General features: G+C 33.2%; 3 protein-coding genes across 3 annotated transcripts; 1 reads left to right on the top strand and 2 right to left on the bottom strand.

Annotated features, from left to right (window-relative positions):
- Window positions 1–490: 490 nt before the first annotated feature.
- On the top strand, window positions 491–1,656 carry LOC119679552 (stress response protein nst1-like). The gene is made up of 2 exons (XM_038091969.1): window positions 491–687; window positions 753–1,656. The coding sequence occupies exons 1-2, from the start codon at window positions 603–605 to the stop codon at window positions 1,622–1,624; spliced, it is 957 nt and encodes a 318-aa protein (XP_037947897.1). The 5' UTR covers window positions 491–602; the 3' UTR covers window positions 1,625–1,656.
- Window positions 1,657–2,094: 438 nt separating this feature from the next.
- Window positions 2,095–4,352, bottom strand: LOC119679551 (PC4 and SFRS1-interacting protein-like). Its single transcript, XM_038091967.1, has 2 exons — window positions 3,621–4,352; window positions 2,095–3,329 (listed from the first exon to the last, which is right to left on the bottom strand). The coding sequence occupies exons 1-2, from the start codon at window positions 4,213–4,215 to the stop codon at window positions 2,395–2,397; spliced, it is 1,530 nt and encodes a 509-aa protein (XP_037947895.1). The 5' UTR covers window positions 4,216–4,352; the 3' UTR covers window positions 2,095–2,394.
- A 1,848-nt stretch (window positions 4,353–6,200) lies between these two features.
- Window positions 6,201–10,176, bottom strand: LOC119683310 (bifunctional glutamate/proline--tRNA ligase-like). The gene is made up of 6 exons (XM_038096959.1): window positions 10,103–10,176; window positions 9,161–9,234; window positions 7,999–8,653; window positions 7,572–7,934; window positions 6,549–7,480; window positions 6,201–6,460 (listed from the first exon to the last, which is right to left on the bottom strand). The coding sequence occupies exons 3-6, from the start codon at window positions 8,380–8,382 to the stop codon at window positions 6,304–6,306; spliced, it is 1,836 nt and encodes a 611-aa protein (XP_037952887.1). The 5' UTR covers window positions 8,383–8,653; window positions 9,161–9,234; window positions 10,103–10,176; the 3' UTR covers window positions 6,201–6,303.
- Window positions 10,177–10,519: the final 343 nt, after the last annotated feature.

Here is a 10,519-nt window from a genome sequence, read left to right as displayed (position 1 = left end):
TTATATCCTGTTACCTAAAGCTCCTGTTACCTAAAGCTGTTGTAAGTGAACAGTGATCAGTTCCAGAACTATATGATAGTCCCGACTAACAAAGAACATGCCTTTATTTAACTTTGCTGTTATTAAACCCTGTGAACAGTAATTAATTTTCCTTGCTTGCGGTATAATATTCATAATAAAACGGAATAAATTATTTTAAATTATGTGACAACTGCGAACATCATGATTCTAATTGTATGTTTACACTTACAATTATCAAAACATTTAAGAGCACATTTTTATACAGATTTTATGTGTTTGATATCACTTGCTACACATTTGTTGAGTTGATTGTTTAAGGAGAAGCGTATTGTAATGAAATATATATTCACAGATAAATTTTATTTAACCTGGTACCGTATATGCCATATTACAGATTTACCTCATTATATATATGCATATGTACATTCAAATTGAGAAAATACGGTAACCCTGTGCAGAAAAAATCGATGAACTTGTAAACAAATTTATATAAATACATTTATAAATTATTATATCTTACCACAAATAACAATTTGTGTACATTTCTTTTAAAGAAAAACAAAAATAATAATCCAAATGTAATGGAGAATACAACTAATAGCGTTACTGATGCAGATAGTACAGAAACGAATTTTCCATTGACAAATGATTCTTTAAATCCCAACGGTAAGTTAAGTGAATTACATTAAATTAGTACCTGACTTAAAAATTATTTTTAACAAATACTACAGATATTGATGTGAGTTTGTATAGTACTGGGCAGTGTTCAACTGCCTACTCTTCTGAATTAAAGAACAAAACTGATGGAGTTTCAAAGCTGGAAGATGCCGATATAAAAGCGGAAAATGAGGGGTACAAACATATGCCAGTTCATATTAAGGAGGAGTATTGTGAGTTCATTGCATTGAATGCGGAATCAAACAGCGATCTGCCGGATCCCTTATTTACCAGTAACGCAACAGATAAACAAAAATCAACAGATCAAACTGAATTAAACAAAAGAACTCGTAAACGTGGTTATAACCGAAAGGCTAAGACATGTAAACTGGATAAAGATAGCACAACTTCGGAAGATTTGGAAACAACAGATTTAAATTTAGATAATAGACGTAGTTTAGTAGCGAAGCAAACGCGTGATCGCCGCGCCCGTGAAACACCAGAACAAACCGAATCCCGACTACTTAGACAACGGGTCGCAACAATGAAGAAGCGTTTATTGCAGCAATTAAAGCTAACGGAAGATGAGTGGAATGTTGAAAAACAACGTAAAACAGTTGAAAGGCGGTTATCACGCCAAAAGCAAAGAGAAAATGAGACTCCTGAACAAACTGCTGAACGCAAGCGTCGTCAGGCGCAGCAAAAAATTTTATCTAGACACCGTTTAGAAGCTTCAGAAACGCCAGAAGAAACAGCTGCGCGCTTAGCACTGCAACGGGAATATCAAAATAAACGAAGCCAAATAAGAAAATCAAAAGAGACACCAGAACAACGTGCAAAACGGAAAGCAAAGGAGCAGTACTACAGAGATTTAACGAAGCAGCGTAAACTAGCCGATCCTTCAAAACAAAACATGGATGATGAGTTGAAAAAGTTACTTAAATAAATTATGTATAATAAATTATATTTAAATTAAGAAAAAATTTAGAAGTGTCTAATGCACTTTATAAAATATTTTATTATAAGATTTTAACATTTCTTACTGCTATTTAGCAATGTCGATTGTGATAAGACTACCCTGATTGGCACAATACCAACAAACAATTCCATATGCTATCGAAGATTAAATGCTGCTAATAACTTCTGTCACAAGAAAGGTAAACGATATCGGTTTCCCAGAAATTGGTAATGTACATGATTTAAGTAGAATCCGATATTGTCAGCAACCATCAAGTGCCGCTCATAGCCTTCGTTATTGTTTTTACGAAAGCAGCCTTCCAAAGAAACGGGGAATAACCCAAGCTGTAACAGTTTGCATTCCTCTACAGTGACTGAAGTTAAATAATTTATTTCTATTAACTTAATTTTAATAATTATTGTTCCAACTCAAGCAGAGAATGCATTGAACTTTATTGATATTTACTTTATTCATGAGACTTTATTTTAACATTATGGACTATTCATAACATGACAATTAAAGTTTTGTTGAAAGCAACTTGCAAGCTAAAATTTTAAAGCTAAAATTAAAAATTTCAATAGAAAATTTTGTTTTCAGAGAAATTAATTGAAGTTACTATATTAAACCTATAAAAGATTTACAATTTCCTTATTTTAATTCATACTAATGTAAATAGAAAATGTAAGGTAATGCAACATTTGCAAGTAATATTTGCATTCGTCCCTTCAATGGTATGTGTTTAACTGTTTAATTAAATTCTAAGCATCAATGGGTATATCATCATGGGTGTCATCATTAACTGCTTCTTCTAGCTGATCAATTTCTTCCTCGTTTTGCAACGAATTTTGTGAGTTTGATTCGTGTTCTTCACGAGTTACGTTTTCTCGCTTAGCTAATAATTTTTGATAAACATTTTCCGTCAAAAATACACGATGCTGTTCACCTAAGTTCCGTGTTACCTCTTTAAATTCTTTTGCATGCTCAGTAAATTCGTCCCAAAACTGTTTTTCGCCATTGTAATTAAATAATCTCTTAAAATTATTGTATATAGTTATGGCATCCTGACGTATTATTTCAGCGTTTGTCTTAAATCGTGCCTCCTCGTCGCTACTTAAATTCCACTGCTTCAAATTTCCTACATAGCGACGCAAGCGGCGTATAATATCCACACAGTCCGGATTACGCAATAACATCAATTGGTTTAATTGAAACTTCTTAAAATTGTCCAATAACTCCAGACACTTATCAACGTATGCACGTTTCAACCCCAAGCATTCACGTAATTTCTGACATTGGGTAAGAAAATCGCGTTCAGCAAAAAGTGCACTTTCTCGTTCTACCATTTGTGAAGTAAAATCTGCAGAAATTTCAGCATTGAGTTTTCCAATTGGGACATCTAAGATAACTTTATCTTTTACTGATTCTAGTTTGATTTCTCCGATCTCCAGTTTCTCTTTTAATTCTTTTGCTTCCTTGAGGGCTTCGGCTTCCCATTCGAGACGATCGCTTACAGATGGAAAAGATTCGGGCTTATTATAATCAAGTTTAATCCCAATGCATTTTGTGGGTAGAATGAGAGCCAATAGAACATTATCGTAGTTTTGTGACTTTACATTTGGCGCGATTGTTGCCGTTGGCTTACTAGCATTAACCTTCTTGGATGATTTTACTTTGGCATCAGCTGCACCAATACCTGAAATAAAAATATATATTACTTTAAATTATAAAATATAATAATTAAGCAGAAGATGAAATAATGTGTTAATTCAGCTAGCAGTTGGTAAACCAATTTATTCATTATAATTTGATAAATATTTTGAAGTAAGTAAAAGACTGTTTCTGCACATTTAATCTTATTACGAGATATTTAAAAAATTCTACTAAGCTACATTAATCATTACATTCACAATTATATACTATCGCGCCAATTATTAAGTATACCAACGTCTTCGCCCCTTTATATTATATTAAAGCATTTACATACCTTCCTTTGGAACTTTGCGTTTAGCTTGATGTGCTGTAACATTGTCATCCTCAGAATATCGCTTAGGTTTAGTTTTTCTACCACTGCGGCTAACGTTTTTGGAATCTTTCAACTGAGTCTTATCTTTGATTTCAGTAACCACTTCGTCAATTTCTTTTTCTTCAGAAACGTCTTCTAACACCTCAGGCGTATTAATAATTTCATTCACTTCCTGTGTGTCATGAACAGTGATGCTATTATTTATACTCGCTAACGTATCATCACCAGTATAATCACCTACTGATGTGTCCGTTAGAGCAACACTGGGCAAATCAATTGGGGCAGAGTCTTCCCCCTTTAATGCGGCTTCGATTTGTTCAATCGCTTCGCGGAAATTGGAACGCTTTAAATTTTTCTCAGTGGAAAATTTCTCTTTATTTTCTTCATATTTAAATAGATCTTCTATTTTTATGTTCGCAGTTTCTCCTGTGCCGTAGAAGTATACGTTATACTTCTTATTGTTGTATTTCGTGATTTTTGCTGGCCATGCTGGGTATCCTTTAACTTTGGCGAACACTAAATCGCCAATCTTGAATTGCTTCTTCTCTTTAACCATTTTCGATCTCGAAAATACAAACTTTTAATTAAAAATTGTTCTATATACGCGTACTATCCGAAAAAATCTTCTGCTTTTATGTAGACAAACTTAGCTCAGATCTAGAAATGCCGCTGTTGCTTTCTTTTCCTGACATGAGTTGATTTACAACTACAATTGTATAGATAAAAAATTTGCAACAGAGTTGTATTTTTTAATTTTATTTTTCAAATGTATAATTACTTCTAGTTTTTTTTTAAATCAAATTTTATTTGACTATAGCCGTGTGCGCGTTCGAGTAAATTGAGGGAAATAGTATATTATGTTGGTATGGCAGCGAATGTTGGTATTTATCAGAATTTCGGGTAGGCTAAATTAAATATAAATTAGGTTAATCTAGATGTTACCATCTAGAAAATTTTATAAGATGTTTAATAAATAAATAAATAAATTTGACCAAAAATTGTAAATAAATAAATATTTACATAAGTATAGTGCAAAAAATCCCTAGGAAATTTCAATTTACTTTACCTCAATGTACTCGAACTCGCACCTATATAATTCATTTGGAGATATTTTGTCATGCATCGTCAAATCTTGTTTTGCTCTAAATTACTATTAGCTTCATTTTATACAGAATGCAACTTTAGCAATACAAAATACAATTAATTTCATTCACAAATCAATTGTAGCCCGTTTGAAGCTGACTATTAGACCACATGACATAAATTCCACTACAAATAACAAAGGTGGATTTTGTAGTTTTAGTTCAAGTCTTAAGATTGAATTATATCACTTTGCTGACTAAGTATATGTTGAGACTATATCAGTTTTGAGACTTAAATCACGACCATAAATGCTGTGCAATTATTATTACAGTTTTATTGTAATATGTAATTTATTTCAAATGAAATTTTTAAATTATTCGAATTTTAGATTAAAATAAATTTCAGTTAAATTATAGATGAAAAAAAAAGAGAGCCGATTCCAGTCTTTATACATTATATGTAATACATAATAGAATTCACTAACAAAGTAATTACATTAGGTTATTAATTAATTATCATTTCTGCTTTATCCACAATTCTTACTTGCTTGAGTATAAAGCTACCAAACAATTAAATAGGTTTATATATAGGCTATATTAGCCTATAGGTTTATAATATCATTAAAAACGTTCAAACCAAACTTTTAGTAAAGTTTTACATGTATAGGTGATTAATTAAGTTTAATGATTCCTTTACAACAATAATTATATTGAGTTCAAAACTAAGAAATAACAATAAGGAATTAGAAAATGGAGCGGAGAACTATATTGAAAAAAAATAAAAAAAGAAAACAATTTACTTTTCATTTTATTTTTTGGTTCACTCTTTTTTATATTCTCAAAATTATATTATAGTCGTGTGCGAGTTAGGCTAAGGACGTGTGCGAGTTAGGCTAAGTTGATGCTAAACCAAATGGGAGATTTTTTGGGATTTTTTGTATTGCCATTTATTAACACGTATCGACACATCAATACATTATCGAAACAACTTAGAATTTCCCTCATTTAGAACGCAACTTAGCCTAACTCGCACACGACCTAAGTTGTGTTCTAAATGAGGGAAATTTTAAGTTGTGCCGGTAATGTAGTGATGTGTCGATATGTGTTGATAAATGGCTAAATGTGTGCAGTGCAAAAAATCCCAAAAAATCTCCCATTTGGTTTAGTATCAACTTAGCCTAACTCGCACACGTCCTAAAGCAATTATCGAGATCAAAGTAGTTATCTAGTTGTTTAATCACAGATTTCCCATACAAAAGATAATCTAATTTTGGTCGAGGTTAATAGAGATTAATTAATTGTTTTTAATAACGCAAGTTAGAGTTGAAATAAGTGATATTTTCTGATTTACTAATTTCAGAGAACTAAGGTGGAGATTTCACATAACAAAAAATCTACGTTTAATAATAAGAAACAAATTTCATATTTTCAATTTTTATTTAAATAACCTAATGTGCAAATTAACAAAATTGTAAAAGTTTTTTCAAATATGTATAACATTAAAAGTTTAATTTATTTTTATTAAATTCAATCGAATTGAATCCCAATTTTTTACATGCTTTTTAATAGCTACGTCCAAACAGCGTGTAAAATTTAGGTTTATTTGTGCAGCTTGGATGAATGCATTTGTCAGCTACTGTTATGGCAGCTGGTTGATCGAATGGTATGCATAACGACTTAGCACCCATAGCTGGAGCACCAGGCTCAGCTTCTTGATCTCTGTCAAATTAAACAATTAAGAAAAAATAATTATAAATGTATACATGTACATGCGACTGTGCTGTACTGTACTGTACTGAATACTTACCTTGCACTATCGGCTTTGATTTTATCTTCGCATGACGTTTCACCACAGAATGGAGAAAGTAATATATTCTTCTGATCTAAAAACATGCAAAAGTCGGACCAGTTCTTTGTTATTTTTGTGTGCTGAACCAAATCTGATTGTGCTTTCGCCAACATGCTATCGTGAATTGTTTCAAGAAGTTGCTGAATTTTTGAGTCGACATCATCCAAAGCTAAAATCAATTTTTCACCTGAATCGCGGCGTACTGCTACAATTTGATTTGCTTTCATATCTTTAGGTCCGACTTCAATACGAATAGGAACACCTTTTAATTCCCAATGATTGAATTTCCAGCCTGGAGAGTAATTATCACGGTAATCTCCTTCGCAACGTATACCTTTCGCACTCAATTGTCTTTCGAGATTTTTACATGATTGCATTAATTGTTCCCGTTCATCTTCTTTCGTGTTAACAGTAATTCCACATGGTACAATGATTGCTTGAATGCACGCTATATGTGGCGGCAAAACCAATCCTTGATTATCAGAATGAACCATAATCATAACACCAATAGTACGCGTTGTTATACCCCATGAATTCTGCCATGCAAATTCTTTTTGCTGAGTTTCCGGATCTTCGAAAACGATTTCAAACATTTTTGAAAAGTTTTGTCCTAAATGATGGCTTGTTGCGCCCTGAATTGCACGACCTGAAGCAGATATAAATGCTTCAACTGTAGTTGTGTAATCACCACCTGCAAATTTCTCCTTTTCCGTTTTTCGTCCTTTAACAACTGGTATTGCCATGAGATTTGTGTAGACTTGTGCATACAATTCTAATATATCTAAAACTTCTTTTTCAGCTTCGGATTTGTTTGCAAAAGCGCTATGTCCCTCTTGCCAAAGAAATTCTCGTGTACGTAAAAATGGTTGCGGATGTTTAAATTCCCAACGCTATCAAAATAAGAAGATAAGAAATAAGTTGGTACATGGAGCAGATTGCATATTGCATATTGCAGATTGCAGAAATTGACTTATAACTTACGACTACGTTATTCCATTGATTTAGGCGAATCGGTAAATCACGATATGACTGAACCCATTTTGCATATGCAGGATACATAACTGTTTCAGACGTTGGACGTACTGCAATTGGCTCAGCTAAATCAGACTCACCGGATTTAGTAACCCAAGCTACTTCAGGTGCAAAGTCAGCAATATGCGTTTTCTCCTTTTCTAAAGCTGCTTTTGAAACAAACATCGGGAAATAACATTCTTTTACCCCCATTTTTGTTATTTCGCCATCAAACCAAGATCTTATATACTTCCAAATAGCAAATGACCAATGTCGTAGAATGTAACAGCCGGAAACGTCATAGTATTCAATAAGTTCACCTTTGGTTATAACCTAAAAAATTTAAATTGAGATATATAGAAAAAGTTATTAGATTTAACTAGAAATTAAGTCTTACTTGTGTGTACCACTCAGGCAGATTGTCTTCTTTGGTTGCTTCAAGGCCTAAACGAGTTTGTTTCTTAACAGCGCCAGTTGGTGTTTCCGTTTTCGAGGCATTTTTCAATTCAGTTTTTTGGGTCTTAGTACCTTTTTCAGTGGTTTTCTTTGCAGAACTGCTACTTCCACGTCCAGCTACGGGGAAATCTGTGCCAGTAACTTCTTTGTATTTAGCTTTAAGCGCTAATAACTTCTTAACTTCAGCGTCAATTACGTCCTTTGATGCGTTTTTGGTTTTAGCTGTACGCACTTTCTCGCCTTGCTCGTTTATTTCTTTCGTAAGTAGTTCTTTTTCGGTTGCCGAAGATATGTTAGGTGTAGTTGCTGCTTTAGTTCTGTCCATTTTTGCTTCAGGTGTCCAATCTTTACCTGTTAGTGTTTTATACGAAGACTTTAGTTTAAGTAAAATGTGAACTTCTGGTTCTATAGATGATTTAGGAGCTTTCTGCGATTTTAATTCACGGATTTTGTTACCCTGACTTTGGATTCTTTCTAAAATGCTTTCTAACTCTGAATTATTTGATTCACTGGTTAGATCAATTTTTATTACTTCCGCTGTGACATCGGTTTGCTGAGGTGCTGTAGCGCCAATTTTCCAATCCTGACCTGTAAGATTTTTATAATCCGTTTTAAGTGCAAGTAATACTTTTACTTCTGGCTCTATGGTAGCTTTGTCTGCTTTTGCAGATTTAAGTTCTCGAATTTTATCCCCTTGTTGAGTTATTTTGCTTAGTAAAGACTCGATTATACTGCTATCAACAGCATCTAAAGACTTTTCCTTTTTGACAACGATTGGTGCAACTACTCCTGGCTTCCAATCTTGTCCAGTAACTGATTTATACTCAGCCTTGAGATCTAAAAGGGCTTTAACTTGAGTCTCTATGATTGTTTTTGATTCCTTTTTAGATTTCAATTCACGTATAGAATCTCCAAGTGTAATTATTTTTTCATTTAGTGTGTGCGCATCGCCTGATGTGGTCGTGGCACTTTGTGTATTTGTTGCACTCTGTCCAGGTTTCCAGTCTTTGCCAGTTGATGACTTGTAGACTGCCTTGAGTTCAAGCAGCTTTTTGACTTCGACGTCGATTTCAGCTTTTGGTGCCTTTTTATTTTTAAGAATGCGTACAAAATCGCCTTGGTTAACTATTTTCTTATCCAAATCGGATTCGTTCTGTTTTTTTGACAATGGAGCAACCTTTTATTAAAAAAAATATATATTTAATTTTAATTTAAAAATAATGGTTGATGTATTTTATGTGTTTAATGAGTGATTTCCATAATTTTAATATTGTATACGTCAGCATTTAACACGTTAACGTGTTTGTCAACGTTTCTTTACAAAAACTATCGTCATACCTTCCGCGACCAGCCTCTAACCGTCTTCGCAAGCAGACCAAATTATGAGACAAAAACTTCGCTAAGCAAACACACAACATACAACACACGTCGCAATGAAAGCCAAACAAAATCTGTGCTCTGTAGTGCTGCAGCGTGTAAGACGAACAAACACCAACAAATTAATAACAACAAATGCTGCTGCTTATGCTCGTGCAAAAGAGAGAGAAAGAAGAGAACCGTTTCCGATAAGAGAATGTAGTGGACTTTTTTATTAGACATCAAACTGGTTTTGTTAGAGCAAGTGCAGCACTAGGAAAGAAATATACTTAACCAATAATGATTTATGAAATATTATTAAGCGCGGAAATTGTGTTGGTATTTCTAATGAAAATATGGTAAATCATCACTTAAAATGAAAATTGCGGTTTGAGATACATCACATCCAACGGTAAACACAACCACACACATATATATCTGTAATTCATTTAGGTCCAGTATAACAACACCTATTCTTTTCACAGTTCCAGAGTTATTCGTCTACAACCACTAATTGCCGCTTTCCACACCCATTGGGCCTTCATGTCAGCTCTAGCGGTTGAAGAACGCACGGAATAACACAATAGAGAAATAACATTATTAAAAATAATGAAAAATAATTCAATAAAATAAATCTATGGCATTTTGTAGTTCCTATAGTTTTAGTACATAAAATGGACTTATTTTACCAAGTATATAAAAGTGGCCGCGGAGATCTTAACCCAAAGCTTTAATAACAAATAAATATTGCTTTGATTTTCAAAGTTCGGTGGTCAACGTTTGATGCATTGCTGCATAAAATTTTTATTCGTTATGTTAGCGTATATATGTTATTCAGAGTTGGATTACTCCATTTATTAACAGAAGCTACCCAACAAAACGCCGAAACTGAATTAGTAAAACGAAAGAATACTCTTTCTTTTGCCTCTCATTTTTTCTTATCATTTCTTAAGTAGACAATGTTGTGTTATACGGATTGTTTTTCTTTACTTACGATCAAGAGAAACATTAACTATGCCTTAGCTTTTACACTCACTACAGTAAATAACGGCTTCAACTACAGTAAATAACTAGTCGAACTTCAAGCTGGGTCACCACAATACGTT

Source organism: Teleopsis dalmanni, chromosome 2 (genome assembly GCF_002237135.1).
Source record: "Teleopsis dalmanni isolate 2A chromosome 2, ASM223713v2, whole genome shotgun sequence".
In the NCBI taxonomy this organism is placed as follows: Eukaryota; Metazoa; Arthropoda; class Insecta; order Diptera; family Diopsidae; genus Teleopsis; species Teleopsis dalmanni.
The sequence above is the reverse complement of the archived record's forward strand: the minus strand, read 5'-3'. Positions and strand labels throughout refer to the sequence as shown.